We start from the raw sequence: 21,053 nt of genomic DNA, 5'->3' as shown, positions 1-21,053 counted from the left end.
GCCATACATGGCCCTCATAAGCCGACAGCCCTGGGATCACTGGAGGGTTGGATTGAAACACACCACTCATCAGGGAGGCACGCAAAGGCAAGGGAGACCTGACTGTTGTGGCTGGACCTTTGCAAATGCGTATGGATCTATACCACACAAACTTGTTGAGCTTGTGTGGTAGGAACACTGGTTTCCAGATCTATGTAGTAGTCTTGACACACCCACACAGCCTTCCTGGTCCCGCCCTCGAAGTAGCTCGTTAGGGCATTTAAAGCAGCTGTGGCAGCATGGCTGCTTCTGCTTTTCTCTGGCTGTTCTCCGGTTGCTAATATTGGCTCCTCTCTGTGACTGGGGTAGGTGATGCAGGCATGCGTTTGGTTTTTTAAGATTCTTTTTACCTACTCAATGACTGAGTTTTAATTTATTTGATAGTGTCCTGTTTACCTGGTCTGCTGCTAACCGATTGGTGATTTAAGTCCCCTTTAAGAGTACAATCAACAACAATCAATTTCGATTTATTTTACACAGTGGTATCTGTTGTGTATCATTTTCGACTTCTCTCGTCGCCAAATGTTGTGTTGCACTTAGGAAGGGAGAGAACCCGTATAGCGAGATTCAACAATACAACACTTTAATAAGTATAACAGGGACGAAGCACGTCCTTACAGCAGCCATACCCAGCCACAACTCCCGGCAAATCTTTATACCTTTTTACATCCTGTTTCACTTCCCGTTTTCCTGGTCTTCCTGGTCGTCACAAGCATTAAAGGCACAGTTTCTCATTTCTCCAGTTAATGCGCGTACGCATGGGTCAGAGTTTCCGTGGAGGACCGCACATTTTCCGGTCAAGTTCGTTTTTTATAAATGCCAAAGTTTGCTTAGAAAGTGGCGTACGCATTCTTTTGTGCCTACGCAACGTTTATAAATGAGGCCTCAGATGAACAGGTAGGGAATTCAAGCAGTTGTGCAGTCTGGGAAATGTGGATGGTATGATTAGGTGAACAGATGAACAGAGGTATCATCTGAAAGTCAGCACCCACTACAGTACAGCTCCCCGGTCATCATGCAGGGAAAGTGATTATTATTATTTATTTATTTTTTGGTGGTCCAGAGAAATTGCCTTCTGCTCATCCTCAAATGTACAAGCATTTGAGGATGAGCTTTTGCTGTGTTTCTGCCTCCACTACATGTCTATGCATGTTTCCACTGTGTGTGGAAAAAATACTTCCTAATATCTGTGCTGAATTCATCCTTTGATAATTTCCATTTATGCCTCCTCATTCTGTTTACCGATCTCACCCTAAAAAAATCTGCCATAGTTCACTTTGAAGCTTTTAAATTATCAATAAAATGTCCCTTTAGTCTCCCTTTGCAAAGCTTGAAGAGATTAAGCATCTAAAGTGTTTCCTCATAATTGTTATCTTTTATACATGGAATCAATCTGGTTACCGTTCTTTGAACATTTTCAAGCGCCTCCATATCTTTCGTTTAGTATGGTCCCCAGAACTACACAGTGGTCTGACAAGGGTATTGTATAAGGTGAGTATAACTTCCTTAGATTCATACTCTATACTCTTGACTAGGTATCCTATGACATCCTGTTCGCCTTTTTTTACTGCTACAGTACATTGGCTAGAACATGAAAGGCTTTGATCAACTATTACCTCCAAGTCCTTTTCATTTATAACATCTAAAAATTCTTCCTCACCCAATTTTCAATTAATATTTGGGTAACTGGTGTCACTCATGATAATAGTCTTTCCTCCCCAACAATCCAAGAGCGTTGGATTCACACTACTGTCTAAAGCTTGCGTTCCATGAAACACTATTTCAAGACCCTCTTCATGTTCCCCAATGAGTTTAATGCAAATATCTTCACTAGGCATAAGATAAATGGTTAATTTCTGGAATTTGGCACATTAAAGGTACAATGGGTAATTTCAGAGTCCTAACAGTCAAGAGAGGAATTGCAGCAAAAAAAACACAGCATGCACTGTTTTGGAAAGTTGACAGTGACACACGCGACAGAGCCTGCCGTCTTTTCGTAGTGTTCTAGTAAGAAAATGTTCGCCGACCAGGTGACTTTATGAAATGTTGACTTGAGTATGCTGCACAACACTATTTATATTTTTTGTCTTTTTGAAGTTTTCACTTTAGCTAACCAACTATATTATGAGCAAGCAAAATTTGGCTATCGAACTAGCTGGCTATATAACTAAGATATGATAGTGTACCACAAACGATGCAACTGAAAATTACAGTTTGAGCTAAACACGCATTATTCAACATGTAAAAAGAAAAAGGAACGTGTAGCTACCCAAATTGCACTCCAGACAAGCGATCACTGAAAGTCTATATACTATTGCTTATTATCCAAGCAAAGAATACATATCTAGTTATAAAATGATACCAGTTAATTATTGGTCGTGTGGTGACCCAGGGGGTGAGAGAGGAAGAGAGAGCAAAAAATGGGTAAATCAAAAATGATTTCTCTCCTCGCCGGGCTCTCTCCAAGGTGCTGACCTATTAAATACGAACTAGGGAAATACACGTTGTTAATTATTCTCCCGAGCACTTGGCGTCGGCGCACGGGTCGTTCCACTCCCATGGTGTACCGATCCCTGATCCGGCCGCCACATTTCCTCCCCCTCAGCTCCAAGCCCTCGGCGGGAGCGTCACAATAGAGGTCCTCGTCCATACGGGACAGGGCATCCACATTTCCCTGGAGTCTCCCTGCTCGGTGTTCTACCTTGAACTTAAAACTTTGTAGTTCCAGGAACCACCGGGTCACCCTAGCGTTAGTGTCCTTACACCGGTACATCCATTTCAGTGGGGCATGATCAGTTATGAGGATGAACTCTCGCCCCAGGAGGTAGTATTTCAGCTTACCGACCACCCATCTTATGGCCAGGCACTCCTTCTCCACCATACTATAGTTCTTTTCGTGTTTCAGCAGTTTCCTGCTGATATAGGTGATGGGGTGCTCCGTTGTGTCCTGGATTTGCGAGAGGACGGCACCGAGCCCGGTCTCTGAGGCGTCGGTCTGTAAAACAAATTGTTGTGAAAAGTTAAGAGGTGTTTCATTCCCCAGGGCAGCTCTCAGGTCCAGGAAGGCGCGGTTGGCATCTTGAGACCATTTCACTGTGTGCCGTTGGTCCTTCTTGGTCAGCTCGTGCAGAGGGGCCATTCTGGTCGCGAAGTCGGGAATAAACTGGCGATAGTACCCTACTAGGCTCAGGAACATGCAAACTTGCCTCTTTGTGGTGGCTCGTGGCCAGTGTGCGGCACATCTCCCTCATTACTTCCGACATGAAACACGAACCCTGGTCAGTCAGGACCTCTTCAGCGATCCCTACCCGGCTGAACAGTAGGAACAGCTCCTTCGCGATGCTCTTTCCTGTTGCAGCCCGTAAGGGTAAGGCCTCCGGGTAGCGGGTGGTGTAGTCTACGACCACCAAGATGTAACGGTGACCTCGGCTAGACTTGGGTAGGGGCCCCACTATGTCCATGGTGATTCGGCAGAAGGGCACATCTATAATGGGGAGAGAGATTAGTGGATTGCGATACGTCACCCTGGGGCTATGCAGCTGACACTCCGCACACTGCCGGCAGTAGTCCTCCACGGCTCATTTGATGCCGGGCCAGAAAAACCGGGACAGGATCCGCTCGTACGTCTTCTCCCGTCCCAGGTGGGCCCCCAACAGGTGAGCACCTTGGAGGTGTGGGTCTGGGGTACCAGGAGTTCATCTATCTCTCCCTGGTTAACAGTACATGTTCGATATAGCAAGCCATGCTGCACTTGTATATGGGGAGGCCGGTCTACTCACCCCGCCTTGTGGGACGCCCTCAATGTAGGCAGCTGCTCTCCAGGCCTGGGCGAGGAGGGGGTCTGGCAGCTGGGCGGAGCCAAAATCCATTGGGGCCCTTTCTAACTCGGGTTGGAACTCTGAGAATCCGCCCCTGCTACCCCTTTCCGCCATCAGGGGTTGCTGTGGGTCCGGTCCCTCCGAGGCTGTATCCGTGCTCTCCATGGGGGGCTGCGTCGTCTGTCTTCTCCCCTCTGGGGGAGGGGTCTCCTCCTCATCACTCTCCCCAGCAGGGGCTACCCAAACCGGGTGTGGTTCCTGGTGGCCCTTTCGGCGGGGTCGGGGGGTCGGGACTGGCCTCTCAGGGGTCGGCCTCTCATTCCAGTAGCTGAGGAATAGAGGGCAGTCTCTTCCCAACAGCACAGCCACTGGGAGGTTAAATTGCTCTCTCTCTCTCTGTAGCTTGGGTCACTATGCTTGCATTCTCCACCATATGTGGAGACCCAGGGGCTGAGAGAGGAAGAGAGAGCAAAAAATGGGTAAATCAAATTTTTTTTTAAATTTTTTAAGTGCCTTCAGGGCACATTTCAATAGTCCAAAACAAAAAACTGGCCTTGCTGGCCTTGGTGCTGACTCTCCTCGCCGGGCTCTCTCCAAGGTGCTGACCTATTAAATCCAAACTAGGGAAATACACGTTGTTAATTATTCTCCCGAGCACTTGGCGTCGGCGCACGGGTCGTTCCACTCCCGTGGTGTACCGATCCCTGATCGGGCCGCCACAGTAGCAACAAGCAAATTAGCTATTAGTTAGCTTGCCGAATTTACAAATATCCACCTGAGGCACAACGCTTGTGCAACACTTGCTACTATGTTCGTATTGCCTCAGGTGCATATTTGTAAATTTGTCAAGTTAACTATGGCTAATTTGCTTGCTACTGATAGCCAACTGGTATTGTTTTATAACTAGATATGTAGTCTTCTCTTGGATAATAAGCAATTTTATACAGAGTTTCAGTGATAGCTTGTCTGGAGTGCAATTTGGACAGCTACACACAAACAATTAGAATAAGTCCCCATGCCATTGGCTGTGGCAATTAGAACCAACTTTCAACCAATGAGTTTGAATTATTGTACAGCTGTGCAATGTTTTAGTACATAGTGACGGCCCATCAACTGTACAACAGGTGCATCTCAACACATTAGAATATCATGGAAAAGTTCATTTTCTTCCGTAATTTAATTAAAAAATTAAGCTTTCATATATTCTAGATTCATAACACATAAAGTAAAATATTTCAAGCGGTTTTTTGTTTTAATCTTGATGATTACGGCTTACAGCTCAATCTAGTATCTCAAAATATTAGAATATTACATAAAAAAAATTATGAGACAAAAATGTTGGCCATCTGAAAAGTATGTTCATTTATGCACTCAGTACTTGGTCGGGAATCATGGGGAAGACTGATGACTTGACAGTTGTTCAGAAGACACTCATTGACACCCTCCACAAGGAGGGTAAGCCAGAGAATGTCATTGCTGAAAGGGCTGGCTGTATCAAAGCATATTCATGGAAAGTTGACGGGAAGGGAATGGTGTGGTAGGCAAAGGTGCACAAACAGCAGGGATGACCGCAGCCTTGAGAGGATTGTCAAGCAAAGCCGATTCAAGAACTTGGGAGAGCTTCACAAGGAGTGCACTTTGGCTGGAGTCAGTCCATCAAGAGCCACCACGCACGGAAGTGTCCAGGAAATGGGCTACAAGTGTCACATTCCTAGTGTCAAGCCACTCCTGAACCAGAGACAAAGTCAGAAGTGTCTTGCCTGGGCTAAGGAGAAAAAGAACTGGACCGTTGCTCAGTGGTCCAAAGTCCTCTTTTCAGATGAAAGTAAATTTTGTATTTCATTTGGAAATCAAGGTTCCAGAGTCTGGAGGAGGAGTGGAGAGGCACATACTTCAAGTTGCTTGAAGTCCAGTGTGAAGTTTCCACAGTCAGTGATGATTTGGAGTGCCATGTCATCTGCTGGTGTTGGTCCACTGTGTTATATCAAGTCCAGAGTCAACACAGCTGTCTACCAGGAGATTTTAGAGCACTTCATGCTTCCGTCTGCTGACAAACTTTATAGAGATGCTGATTTCCTTTTCCAGCAGGACTTGGCACCTGCCCACAGTGCCAAAACTACTAGTTGCTGACCATGATGTTACTGTGCTTGATTGGCCAGCCAACTCGCCTGACCTGAACCCCATAAAGAATCTATGGGGTATTGTCAAGAGGAAGCTGAGAGACACCAGACCCAACAATACAGATTGCAAACTGGGCTTCCATAACACCTCAGCAGTGCTACAGGCTGATTGCCTCCATGCCACGGCACATTGAAGCAGTAATTCCTGCAAAAGGAGCCCTGATCCAAGTATTGAGTGCATAAATGAACATACTTTTCAGAAGGTCAACATTTGATGTCATATTCTAATATTTTGAGATATTGATATTTATTTTCATGAGCCGTAATCATCAAGATTAAAACAAAAAAAGGCTTGAAATGTTTCATTTTATGTTTAATGAATCTATAATATATGAAAGTTTCACTTTTTGAATTAAATTACGGAAAAAAAAACTTTTACATGATATTCTTTTACAATAATATTTTGAGATACACCTGTATGTTTTCAAACCAGAATTTAAGGACGATGAAGACAGAGGGTGAGTCAATATGTCAGTGAGCCTTTTTCAATGATAGGAAGGGATTTACAATGGTCTTGTAACAATGTTTTAACACAAAAATCTTGCATATTGTCCCTTTATTAGGAAGATGGAACCTCTCTTACTGGATCGATCTTCTGAATAATTTTATACCCCTCTATATAATATTCATCCCCATTTCATCCCCAAGCCATGTCTCTGTAATCAGTAGTATGTCTCAATAACAGCCTCAAGTTCCAAGTAGTATTTATACTTCTAGCATTTAAACAAAGACATTTCAGACTGCTGCTTTTGCACTCTCCTGTTCCCTCACTCCCAAGTCACCATTACTAAAATATTGCTTTAAAAATATTTTATCAGTGTTCTCACCATTATATGTAGCCTTGGCCGCTTCAGTCTGGGCAGTCTGTGCCTCCCTACCTATTTCACTCTCTGCCCCCCCCCCATCCCAGTGCCTAGTTTAAATAATCCTGTTGTAAGCTTATGCGAAGAAAAAAGAAGCAAACAATACAATGCTGTAACAAACTTTATTTGTTCTGTGCAGTTTTACAAGAAAGTATCACGACAGTAAAATACCTGACCTTCATTTTACAAAGCCTACAACTTCATTGGGATGTTCACTATTTGCTATCTCATACAATTGCACATGTGACAAGAGCAGAATATTGCAGAATGTGATGGATACAAGCAAAACACTTTATTAAAATAAATACACTTTGTGTTACTTGATATTTGTGATTTCCTTTTATATGAATGGTAACATTGAAAACTTATCACAACTAGACGACACTAAATACACATGCACATAATACAGGGTTATTTTAACATGAAGGAATGGGTGTATCTGCAAATGTCGCACCCTTGAACTTGCCCAGGAGTAAAGTATCTTTCCTCCCATAGACAGTAAATAGTACTAATAATAATAACTTTGTGGAAGCAAACTTCTTCATATTATTTTTGGCACTAGACATGCCATTCCAACTTTATAATATTTATCTTGGGTGAGAGTAGATTGCTTGTGTAAAGCCTTATTTTGAGTGTACAATAAATGGCTGAGATATTCAACACATAATTGTAATGGTCATAATGGTAAACTTTACATTCTATTTTTATTCTAATTTTATTAAAATTTGACTTAATTTTAATAGAAATAATTTATTAATTAATCAAAGTTTTATTCATTCCTCAACATTTATTTTCTGATTCTAGAATAATGTATTCTACTAGTCTGTTTACAAACTAGGACTATTCTGCCATTCCAACAACTGCTGTAATCTGAAGATCGAATGTCTAAAACTGTGTGATCTCATATTTTCCGTGTTCAGTCAAACTCAGAGTAGATTTTTTGACATCTTTCTTCAGTTGCCGATCTTCTCCTTCCTCCAAGATTGACACCAACGTAGAGATTGTACTGTTTGGGTCCAGTAATTTAACAAGGGGAACATTGACTCCTGTCTCTTGGAACATGAGGTTCTGCAGAGTCATGGACACCATGGAGTCGACACCCAGAGCAGAGAGTGTAGTACCATCACTCAGCTCTTGAAGGTCTACATTGCAAGTCTCGCTGATCATGGTCCTGACATATTCCCCTGGTGAGGAGGGTGAAGTTGACAGTTGTACACTAGGTTCTGTTAGGCTGATGTTTCTCAGTTCTTCATCTACCAAAGCTGACAGACGCATTTTGAGGGATGTGTTTTGAGACAGCACATGCTTCCGAAGGTTTGTGAAGCTGAACTTGCACACAACCTGTTGGGCATTGTTTTGCAATAAACATTGCTCCAGGCCTTCATGAATTTCTGCTACTTGCATCACTGTCATTCCCTTAGTCTCCAAAAATCTCTGTAAAGATTCCTTGTTCAATAGGAGGCCGAGGTTCAAAGCCCCCCAGTTAATGGACTGTGCAGCCAGTCCAAGCCTCCTCCGATAATGACAAAACATGTCCAGGAACGAATTGGCAGCGGCATAGTTTGTTTGAGTGGCATTGCCAATGAAAGAGGTGATGGAAGAGTAGCACACAAAGTAGTCAAGTTTGCAGTGCTTTGTTGCATGATGGAGATTCATAGCACCACTAACCTTTGGCTTGAACACTTTTTCATAGTGTGATTTGTCAAGAGTTTCAAGTAGACCATCATGCAGGATGACTGCACTGTGGAATACTCCTCTGATTGGACAAGAAGGAAACATCTGTCCAATTGCAGTGACTGCCTTCACAACCTGTTCTGAAACTGACACATCACACTGTATGCTGATGATTGACACTCCATACCGATTCTGCAGGTCGGATATCTCATGTTGCAAATGAGACGAAGACCTTCTGCTGAAAATGGCAATGCACCCACCTCCTCTTTGAGCAATGAACTTCACTGTTTCAAACCCCAGCCCAGAAAGACCCCCTGTCACAATGTAAACAGATTTCTGCTGAAAAGGTTGTTTTGGCTTCTCTTGTATTGGAAGGTTGGAGACCTCATCCTTAGTGTTTCCATCAAGTACAACTACAGAAGTGATGTCTGAGCTCAAGTAGGATTTTGATTCCTGAACAGACAGGCGCTCAATGCTTCCTGAAGTCATTGTTTGAAAGATGGTGTTTTTCAGTACTGGAATATAATTCAATCGCATTGATTTTAGCCAGCTGTAGATTGATCTTTTTTGCTTCTTTAGACATGCTTTCTGGAAAAGATTAGCCACCTGAACGATCTGAACACAGACATTTTCACTGTCAGATCTAAACATGTTTTGCAAAAGAATAGGTGGCATCTGGTTATCATGCACTAATACAATGTTTCTGACTGTAGAAACACTGCAAGCTTTAGCAACCAATGATGCATCAAATGGAGGCAAAAGGACAAATGCATCACACCTGTTCATGTTTTGTAGCAGTCCACTAAATTGGGTGCATACAATGGCATTCCACCCTGATTGATTTGCAGTAAACATTAGCACCTGCATCAGATTTGAATCGGGTTCAAGAGAAATAATGCCCAACTTGTTCTTTTGTCTTACTTTTGGAAGGACATGATGCAAGATTTCCCATGCAAGAACAAAGAAGGAAACGCATGGTACTTCCTTGAGAAATGGCAGCTTCTTTGTTCTATAGCATGCAGTTTCTGGAATCACAACCTTTGAGGACGCAGTAATAGGGTAACATGAAACAACATGATCTCCCACTTTCAGTTTTCCCACATCCCTCCCCACAGCCGTAACAGTACCACTGAAGTCAAGTGCCAGAAGATTGTGGCTTTGGGATGTGTCTTTGTTCCAGTACATGGTCTGGCCATATATCTGAGCAGAAACACTGACAGGGAAGTATTCTGATGAATGAACACAGATTTTATTAAGTTGAACCTCAATATTTTGCTCACAGATTTGTTCTCCAGGCTCATTACAGGGAATTGCAGACAAGCTTGTCATTTTGTAAGGGTCAGCAGTCTGCAGGATGACATGTTCAGCTCCTGAATAAAAGACATCCCTCTCAGGACTCTCAGTGGTCTTAATGGGAGTGCGAGTGATTGCACTTGAATGAATCTGACCTTGGCTTATTGTCAGCTCTGGGTACTTGGTGGCTGGGTAGGAACATACAACATGAGCCAACGACCTGATATCCTCACTTGTCATAGTTGCAAGATCAATTAGTTGGAATGAGAAACCTGAAATTTCAGCTGCGCAGGCTCGAGTCATGCCAGAAACGACAAAACCTGGACTGATATGGTCTACTGTCCCCTCTGCTGATCTGTAGGTTATAATTCTCATACTGCTAGTGTATTTGGCAGCTTTCAGTGCAAGAACAATTTCACGGAAAAGCTCACAGCAGTCGACCAGGTGATCCAGGACCATTTCTGTTTTCAAATGGCTGAGATCTTGAATACCACACATGAACAAAACCTCTTTGAAATTGTTCCTGTTGCCATCAGGAACACTTAATTCCGTAAAAAATTCTCTGACTTTGGAGGAGGATAGTTTTCCCCATTCCTTGAACCGGACAAAAGTAGAACTTGAGTGAAGATACTGCTGTAGCAATTCACCAACCCCTAACTGATCAGCAAAAACGAAAGATTTTGGTTTGTGGAAGAGGCTGGCATCCTCAGAAGTGGCATGCAGTTCATTGTGAAAGAAGAACTCTTTTGCAACACGAGAACCGCCTCCCAATAATGTGATCTTCACATGTCTTAGTTCAACCAAAACATGACCCTCTTTGTCTGTGAAGCAGCCACATACTTCAATTCCATCAGATGTCTCTCTTGCTGTTCTCAGATATATGACCATTTCATTCTGCAGGGGGCCAGACACTGTGACACAGCCTATACCAGATGGGAACCCAGGCCTTGATGCAAATCTATTCCCGGCTACAACAGCCGTCATCTGCAGAAAGTGATCCAGTACTACTGGGTGAACATAGTAGTCATGCAGCTGCCTCATCATTTCATCTGGAACCCTGAAGGTTGAAATAGCCTCCTTGAACTCCTCGCCATAGTACACGTCTCCCAGCTGTCGGAAGACTGAACCATACTGAAATCCTGCCTGAGAAAGGGCAGTGTAAGCCTGCTCCGCCGTCATAAGTGATTGGCATCTTTTGAAGACAAAATCCAAGGAGATGTTCCTTTCTTCAGGAGCCACTGATCCATTTGTCCATTCAATGGCACCAGAGGCATAGGTAGCTGACTGAGAATGTATTTTAAATTCTGCTGTTTTCTCTGATGGTTCAAGCTGTACTTTCATTTGGGGGGAGTTCTCACTGAGTATGAATGGATTTTGGAAACTGATACAGAGCTGCAGTGAGCAAAGAGGCATATTTGACTTCATACTGGCTATGAAGGATGCTAGAGCCAATTCAACATACAAAGCACCAGGGACAAGAGCAACACCATTGTTTTTGTGTTCACTCATGTACTTTGTTGCATCTGAGGAAAGATTACAGGTGAACTCTGTGCTGCTCTGTTTTGTAGGCCTTATAACTGGGTGAAGGGTCCAAGATGTTGTCTCATTGCCCTGCCTTACTGCTTCAAAGTACACGTCCTTCTTTACACAATCAAATTGATACCTCGGGATGGGTCTTGGTGGTACTTCATGTCCATTGTAGAGGCGTTCCCAGTTTACATTCACCCCCATCTCAAAGAGCTTAGACACAGCAGTGAACAGTGTCTCGTGATCTTTATCTGGCTGTATAGAAGGGAACACAGAGATGTCATTCCCCAATGTCTCCATGATGTTCCTCTGCAGGGCCCGTCTTGGACCTATCTCTAGAAAGACTATGTTCTTCTTGTTATTGGCTGCTGATCTCAATGCTTGTTCAAATGCAACAGGCTCACGGATATTCCTGGCCCAATATCTCCCTGAGCTAAAATCCCCTTGAGAACACATCTCTCCAGTCACAGTTGAAAACAGTTCTGCCTCCATTTCATTCTCTTGCAAGGATCCTATGCTGCTCTGTATTTGGTCCAGGATGGGATCCATCATATGACTATGGTAAGCAGCAGGGACATCTAAAATGTGGAGAAACAAACTGTTCTTGAAGGAGGTCTTCAACTTATGGTGAAGAGAGTCAACTGCATCTGCCTCACCTGATAGGGTACAAGACTGAGGGCTGTTGAAGGCAGCTAAGCAGACCTTCCCTGAGTAAGCAGGCAGAAGCGTTACGATTTCCGATACCGCTATCTTACTGACAACAAGCATCTTCCCCCCTGTGACCTTGCTCTGCAACATACTGCGGAAATGGATCACCTTTACTGCATCCTCAAGAGACAGCAGACCAGAGCAATGGGCAGCGGCAACCTCTCCTACAGAGTGCCCCAGAACGGCATCAGGTCTAATACCCCAGTGTTTTAGAAGGCTGAAAATGGCAACCTGGATAGCAAAGAGAAGGGGTTGGGCAACATCTGGTTTTGAATAATCATCATTTTCCAGTTCTTTCAAAATGTTAGTGCTTTTGTAATTCAGGAACAAGTTTGCAACCTCCTTCATCTTTTCAATGAAAATGGGCTCCTCTTTCAACAATTCCTCACACATGCCTCTGTAGATCACACCATTTCCACAGAACACAAACACTGACTTTAAGCCTGATTTTATTGGCACAATGCTTTTGGTTAGTGCTAATCTGAGTTGCTCCTGTAAGTCACTGAGAGAGGATATCAGAAACGCTTTTCTGTATTTGTGCTTTAGGTGGCTTCTCCGACATGCTGATGTATATGCCAGAGATTTTAAATCTACTGCATTGTTTGTGGCCAGTTCTTGATGTGTGTCTGCAATTGTCATTCCAATTGACTTTTCAGAGGCTGCAGACAACACAAACAGTTTTGTGTTGTCTGCATCCTGAATGCAGGATCTAGAACTGTCCATCTGCCTGTACTCTCTGACAATGGCATGTGCATTGGTCCCTCCAAACCCAAAGTTATTGATACCTGCAGCCCTTCCTGCTGGGCCAGTCTTTTCCCACTTCTCTACTCTAGTGGGAATTTTCAGATTCAAAGATTTAGCATCAATACTGGCACTGTCCTCAGAGTAGGATAGTGAGGGAACAATAGTTTCATGGTGCATCATCAGAAGCACCTTGATGAGTCCTGCCATTCCAGCTGCAGATTCAGTGTGTCCAACGTTACCTTTCACAGAGCCAATGCAGAGTGCTTCTCCTGGATGTCTGGCTTCAGCAACAGCTCTGGAGATGCTACCTGCTTCTGTTGGATCCCCTACAGGGGTTCCAGTCCCATGAGCCTCTATGTACTGGATATGTGATGGATCAAACCCAGCAGAGTAAATTCTGTGGAGCAGCTCCTCCTGCTGGGCCATGGATGGCCTGGTGATTGGAGTGACAGTGCGGCCATCTTGATTGACAGCAGTTTTGCTTATGATGCCCCACACATGATCAAAGTCCCGTAGAGCCTGTCCAGGACAATACAGGAAAGACTTCCATGAGGTCATACAGGAATTTGATGGTGGTGCCACCACAGGCTCCTTTAATAGAGGCATGTGAATGTTTATGATCACAAGAGAATCCCACAAAGCCAATAGAAAAAACAAAATTCTCTAATTTTCTAATTTTCTAGTCTGCAACACATAATTACCCTTAGGTAATTATAAATTATAAATTGCTGCTGATGTATTCAATTCAGTTACAACACTTCTGAAAGTAATTTGCTAAATCTGCTTACTGCACTATAACTCAAAAGTTATTATTGCTGCCAAAATGAATTCAAAAGAGGCGGAAGTTGTTTATCTTTAAGGTTTCCTGACAAACGCTAGATAGATAGATAGATAGATAGATAGATAGATCTTTATTCTTAATGCACTTTTCCAAAATATGTTACAAAGTGCTTTACAGAAACAAGCATAAAATCAGGATAAAATGAAACACACCGTTTTAAGATCAATTTAACATATACCAATAAAATGCTGTTCATAAAAGTATCAGAAGTGGCAATAATAATAATAATAATAATAATAATAGTAATAAGACCAAATAAAAACATATAAAACAAACCAGGGAAAATGCTGTTGTATTAAAGAGATGCACGTTGAAAAAAGTGGGTTTTCAACAGTTTTTTTAAATGCGTAATGGGCGGTTATTCCCAGAGGGTAGGTGCACAGACACTAAAAGCATGATCACCCATGGTAACTAACTGCCCTAGTTGGCGTAATTAGTACAGTAATATAACTGCACATTACAAATTTTATTTCATTACATTTAGTAAAATTTTTTAAGGTTCCTGTCAAATGCACATGTGTGTATGTATGTTGGGGCCTGATTATTGTGTCCATAGAGGACTTTTTATTTTGGACCTAGTCACTGTGCTTTGAGTACATACAATGTCATTCTCTATAATCTCTATAATCTCTTGATAGGTTGAGACATCTACATCCTATTTTATTGTTGCGTTCATATGTCAATAAAAATATAAACTGCAACGTAATAAAACTGGTAATGGCAGATTGTTAAAAAGACTGTCCACTAGCAAGAATAGCAGTTTAGATGCTTATCAGATTCTTAGGGTAATAAAACTCCAGCTTCCCCCTGGAAACACCTTACCTTTTTTAGAGGTTTGAGCAGGACAATCCCACAGCCTTCCCCTCTTCCATAGCCATCTGCTTTGTTGGAGAAAGGTTTGCTGGAGCCATCAGGTGAGATCATTTTGGCCTTGCTAAGAGCGACAAAGACCCGTGGCTCAAGGATACAGCTGACTCCACCGCAAACAGCCATCTCACAGTCTCCTAGGGAAAGCAAGAAGAATAATTCAATAACCAAAATGTCTTGAACTGCAGTCACATTATCTCAAAAATATTCAGAAAGTTTAGTGTTGATTTTGCTTGCTACTACTAAAAAAAAATGTATATTTTAATTCAATAAATTGTCAACTGAACAAGAATTCAATCAAGGTACTGATTTTCTGTTGTCATTAAAGATTGACTGGTCAAATTCACACAAAAATAGCTCTCCATAGTCATCCACATAATCAAGTCTAAACAAGATACACATCTACACATGACACCAATGCTTGCAGAGATAATCATAATAAAGGGACAAGGCTCTATTGCTTGTTTCAATATGTACTATACAAGTAAAACCTGAGCTCAAATAGTATTTGTTTTGGCTTTAAATACTTTTTTGCATTCGATTAAACTTACCTGGTGTATTGTAAGTGAAATAATCCCAAAAGTGTAAGCCCTGTCCATTTACACCATAGAATGATATTTTAATCCAAACAAGTACTATTTGAACCTGATATAAGTAACAGAGAGATCAATTAAACGAAGAAAAATATTTAAAAAAATAAAACAAAACTGTACATAACATGCAGCCTTACCTTGTCTAACTGCATGGGCAGCATAGTGAAGAGCCACTAGAGAGGATGAGCAGGCACTGTCGATAGCCAATGAGGGGCCAGTGAAGTTGAAGGCGTAGGAGATCCTGTTGGCAGCTATGCTCATGGCTGTTCCTGTGCCGTTGTAGTGGGTAATGGTGGTTGGGCTGTTGTTCAGAAGTGTCTCATAGTCCCTGTTCATGAGTCCTAAAATCAGGATTTCAATTGTACAATTCAAAAGTATGCTGCGAAGCATGGCTTCACTGGACCATGAAAACGTTAAATGTATTTAAAAGTTGGCTATGGGGCTGGCAATCTTAAACAACTCCATTCAGACAATGATAGCCACCATTAGGTTTTCCTGACCAATGTATGCCCCTGAAGGAAAATCTATTTTTATCTCACTGGAAAATGAGTAGTTTGTACCAATGAAAACCCCAGTTCTGGTTCCACTGGCCTTCTCCATGGGTATCCCAGCATTCTCCAGGGCTCTGTAGGTGCACTCCAGCAGGAGCTTCTGCTGGGGATCCATGAAGTCTGCCTCTGCCTCAGTGATTCCAAAGAACTTATGGTCAAACTCGTTCAACCTGAGGATTAAATCATTTATTGTTTAGTGCTTTCATTACACTGCTTTGAGTTTCCGTGAGATACACATTCCCCTCCAAATGTAATTGAATGTCTACTCTTAGTTTTAGCCTTGGGTTTTGCCAGTGAAGATACAATCTGAAAAAAAATCTGAAAAAAAGAAAAGATGAACAAACAGGAAGAGAGCTGTCTTTGGGAGAAAAGCAAGCCATTTTGAAGCTTGGAAAAAAAAAGCTAATCCATTGCACAAGCATTGGGGATAACTTGGAATATCCTGAAAAAGAAAGAAACTGCTGGCATACTGACCAACAGACATGGAAGAGGTCGACCAAGGAAAACAGCAGCTGTTGATGACAAACCCATTGTGAGAGCTGTGAAAAAACCCCAAAAGATCAGTCAGTGACATCACAAAAAATAAATCAGGGCAGGGGTTCAGATATCTTAATCAACTGTTTGAAGACGACTGAGAGAGCAGCAATATAGCTGAACCCAAAGATACAAACCACTCATCAGTAGTAAGAATCGGAAGGCGAGATTACAATTTGCAGAAGTACAGAGATGAGCCACAAAAGTTTTATGGACTGATGAGACTAAGATTAACCTCTACAAAGTGATGGAAAGGCCAAAGTGTGGAAAAAGAAGGGATCATGAGCCATCTGTGAAGCACAGTGGAGGAAGTGTCAGAACTTGGGCTTGATGATGTAACTCATGATGGTAGCAGGATGAATTCAGAAGTCTACAAAAACATTCTGTCTGCCAACTTACCGAGAAATGCACCCAAACTAATTGGAAGGAACCAAAAACATACTGCCAATACAACAAAGGACAAAAATTGGAAGGTTTTTGTTTGGCCAAGTCAATCACCATACCTTAACCAAATTGAGCATGCATTCCATCCTCCCCCCCAAAACAACTGAAATAGGCTGCAGCAGGTGGTTCTAGGATTTTTTTACTGGGGTGGCCAAGGGTTGTCTGGGGGTGGCCACCATATCTCCTGGCTTCACGTGAATCATTGTTGGGGTTATTTATGTGTTTAATTGTTTCATGTGCGAAAGTCTATGAAGCATTACTAGTCTACTAAGACTAAACATAAATTAATAGGCTATAGTGCTATACATGAGATATTGTTATCATAACACAATTACATATTTATGGACCAAAAGAAAAACAAATTGTTTGGTCATATTTAAGGGCATTAAAGTCATGGACTGTATTCGGCAGAACAAACTACATGGTGTAGAGCAATCCCTGCCATGGCACATCAACATAATACAAATATTTACAGACTTGTTTCAATCTGAGAATAATACCATGAAGTGACTGGATAAGTAACACATGCATCAGAGCTGGTGAGAATGTGATTTTGAACAAAGAATGTGTATTATCATCATGATGTACATGAGATTTATTACAATAAATAAGGCTCTGACCTATAACTAAGCCTGTTCACGAATTTGTGGTCATGGATGTCTAACAAATTAGCTTAATATGATTAAAAGGATTCATTAAATTAATTAAAATGATGATAATACACATTGTTGCTGTTTCCAAAATCACATTCTCACCAGCTCTGATGCATATTACTAATCCAGTCACTTCAGTTAGTCTTCTTCTGAATTAATACAGAGAACACAAACTCGACATAAAGAAAGACACTCAAAATAACAAAAGGCAAATAATCTTAATTTAAATTAAATCTTTTAAAACAACAGACGGGTCAGACACAGGGATGTCACAATGTGACATGAGAAGAATGTTTACATGTAACAGCCCTTTTGGAAACTATATGAATGTTTGTCTTGCATCAATCAACGTGTCAAATTGTCTAAATATTATAAGAATGTACCAGCACCTACACAGAGGGTACAATATTATTATGTAAATGTAAATTATTTCAAACCATCCGTTACAAAGTTACGTGAGCTAACTAAATAGATAAGTTAGCAGTTTGCCTATATAGATATAGCTGATTTAGCTAGTAGTACAGAAGGGGCCATATTATATTAAAGAAACACAGGATTCAAGTGATTTATTTCTTGTTGTGACTCACGTTCGTTAGCTAGCTAGTAACTAGTCCTCAATTTAGTCAGCTAGTTTGATGTTATTTAATGATGACATTTAAATGATATTTCAACCGTAACGTTACCATTCAACATATTCAATATTTCAACCTGTCACACAGACAAGAGCAAAATGAAGTATAGAGGCTTACAAACTGCACCACATAAGCTTGCAAGCTGTGCTGTCACGTGTTGGTGATTCGGAATTTTTTACCGCACATTTGGTAGTCTTGCAAGCGGAAAAGACGGTGTCTTCCTAGAAACAGATTGACTGATAAAACAGCCAGTAACGTGCGAATCAAATTGGTGCTCCTGATACGTGCGCTTTTGATGCACAATTGGAAGGCAGTAAAACGGGAAAGACGGTGTGTTGGTAAAAACAATATCTTGGCAACGTTATAGCCGACTGACTATGTGCGGGGTGGCACTGGGGTGGCCAATCAGATTTTAGGGGTGGCACTGGCCACCCCAGCCACCCCTTTAGAACCGCCCTTGCGGCTGCAGTGAAAGCATCAAAAAAGAAGAATGGTGATGTCAGTGTGTCCCAGGATTGATATAACTACATGATATATAGTTATTGCAGGGATTGCAGGGATATGATACCAAATATTAAGTGTTATTTACTTTCATTTGCTGAAATACTCTGTTTCAATCCTTTTGCTCACCTAAAAATGTGGTTGTCTGATACCGAAGGTGTTAAGTAGTTTAACAAATACCAGGAAATAAATGCTTCTCTCGTGTTCATTTTTTTTTTATCTCAACCCAAAATATATTCAGTGTATTGCAAAAACAAAGGAATTGGCCTTGCTGTTCCAATACTTCTGGAGAGGACTGTATTAAGATTCTGTTAACTTGCGGCGACTGTATAATGACACATTTATTTCCATCGGAAAATCTCCAAGAGCGCACTGAATGGACAATTGAAGATACCTTGGAGAATTATGTTTTTGGTTGTTCCAGTTGCATGAATTTCATAAATATGTGTTGCAAAATATTCAGGTAAATGTAGGAAACATGTAGCTTACCCATCAATTAGGGCTGCTTTGGCAGTCTGTGTTTTCCCAGCTTTTCTGTTATCTGAATCATACCAGAATGCTGGGTCAAAACGGTCATCTGGAATTTGCACTGCACAGTTCTTTCCCTCCAACAGAATCTTCCAGAAATTTTGAAGTCCTTCACCTGGCATATAGAGGTAATGTTTACTTCCACTATACATTTGTTTTCTATGCCATTAAAGAAAGCAATTAGTTTTAATTAGGCAATTCATTCACATAAAATTTGCATTTAAAAAAACATTCTTGACTAAGCAACTTAAAATAAAAATAAAAGGTTTACTGCAAAATGAACCATTATGCTGTTAGTCTGCTCACATATACTAAAGCCAGTGCTAAAAATAGAAAAATGTTTACATTTGGTGGTGTTGGTGTATTTCATAAGAGCAAGAAATAAACTCAATAAGTGCCTTAACGTTTTCATAAATATTTATTTTATGAATATATATATATATATCTATTATACTTTCATTGATAGTAAACCACTGAGAAATCAAATCACAGCAATAGCTGAACTTTTAAAAAATCAGATTTTTGTATTATCCCTTTTTTGAACATACATTAGAGTTACCTGTAGGATATTGTATATACTATACAGTATAATGTCTGTACAGTACAGTACACTGAAACAATAAGAGAAATAAATACAGTGAAAGTACAGTGAAATAAATCTTTACAATTTCCCCCAAAAAAGGCCGCCTATATTTACAACTTTTTGAAAGGCAGACACCTCACCTCCAGGGAAATTGCAACCAATGCCCACGACAGCAATCTCTTCATCTGAGTCTGCCATATTCTGCCTTCACTCCTTTGCAAAATCAAAGTATAAAAATCATATCTAACACAACCCAAAGCATGCAACATAATTCAAAACTAATGTGTAGATCGACAATATCGGTTCCAGCAATAAACCAAAATACACCAATTGGGCATTCGAGAAAGAAAATATTAATTTAAATAATATAAATAAAAACAATTTATATAAAAGCATCCATAACGATGCATGCTGATATGATGCTGTTTAATGTTCCTACTCCATGCTTCCTTCCTACAGTTCAACAAAAAGTATATTCTGAGCTTAACATGAACTCTAATCTGAACACCTGCACCTGGTTTTACAAAATGAAGCTGCTGTGGGCCTGTGGTAATACTTCATGTGATGTTCCATGTTAGATTAAAATTTTATTTTAACTCACCAAATTCTGATGAAAATTATGGTATTTCCATTACCAAACTATTGGAGTTTCATTTGATCAAGCTTTTCAAAACTTTTATAGAATCTTAAGCTTATATAGGTATGGGGTGGTGCCGATGGGTGCGTTTTTGGCAGCTGCCAACCTTCCAAAGGTCTTGCCAACTCTGGTATAAAGTTCAAATGATAAATGTAACTTCCAGTGAATTTATTATTGCCAAACTCTCAGTGAAATCAAAACAAAATGATGACTAAAACAGAACTTTATCCCCATTGCCACTAAGGACATGGGCATATGGCCGCACATGATCATCTGGCGGATTACAAAAGGTTGCATATTTACATGCTGTGATGGGAATGTGAGAAATGACATTTATTTATAGTTGCATCCAACTTCCCCATACTTCAGGTCATTGAGGTAACAGTTACCAGTTAACTCCTAATTGATAAGATAAGATAATATGAGTGTTGGATTTATTAGGGGGCCATTCTTCTCATTCTATTTCCGTGTAGTTTTGAGATCAAAGGGATTTAAATTGAAAAAGGTGTTGGTTAATGTGTTTTTACTTGGGATAGCTTTTACAGCCTGTAATCAAGAAAATTATGGAGAAAAATTAGATGTACTTTGTGTGTACCAAAAAAAAAAAAAAAAAAATTGAAGTAAAACAGTTGTAGAAAAAGACAGTTCTTGCTGTTGTGTGAGTGAACTGGGATTTGGCTCTGGCCCATCTGCTTAAGGTCCCACAATTGCTTGAGAAGTCTGCAGAATAAGTCATTATTTGGATGCGCCAAGCATTTAGACAACAAAGGTTGAGTGTGTTTTTTGAAAATACTTATTAAGTACAGTACATTAAGTACAGTACGGTTAAGTACTTTGGGCAGA

General features: G+C 41.0%; 1 protein-coding gene across 1 annotated transcript; it reads right to left on the bottom strand.

Annotated features, from left to right (window-relative positions):
- Positions 1 to 714: 714 nt before the first annotated feature.
- On the bottom strand, positions 715 to 19,771 carry LOC133126586 (phenolphthiocerol/phthiocerol polyketide synthase subunit C-like). Its single transcript, XM_061238930.1, has 11 exons — positions 19,714 to 19,771; positions 18,952 to 19,105; positions 15,708 to 15,868; positions 15,285 to 15,488; positions 14,510 to 14,691; positions 7,862 to 13,365; positions 3,819 to 4,185; positions 3,664 to 3,718; positions 3,246 to 3,523; positions 2,567 to 3,034; positions 715 to 738 (listed from the first exon to the last, which is right to left on the bottom strand). Exons 1-11 carry the CDS (start codon positions 19,769 to 19,771, stop codon positions 715 to 717), a joined length of 7,455 nt encoding a protein of 2,484 aa, XP_061094914.1.
- Between the last annotated feature and the right edge of the window lie 1,282 nt (positions 19,772 to 21,053).

This window comes from Conger conger, chromosome 4, assembly GCF_963514075.1.
Source record: "Conger conger chromosome 4, fConCon1.1, whole genome shotgun sequence".
Classification (NCBI taxonomy): domain Eukaryota; kingdom Metazoa; phylum Chordata; class Actinopteri; order Anguilliformes; family Congridae; genus Conger; species Conger conger.
The sequence above is the reverse complement of the archived record's forward strand: the minus strand, read 5'-3'. Positions and strand labels throughout refer to the sequence as shown.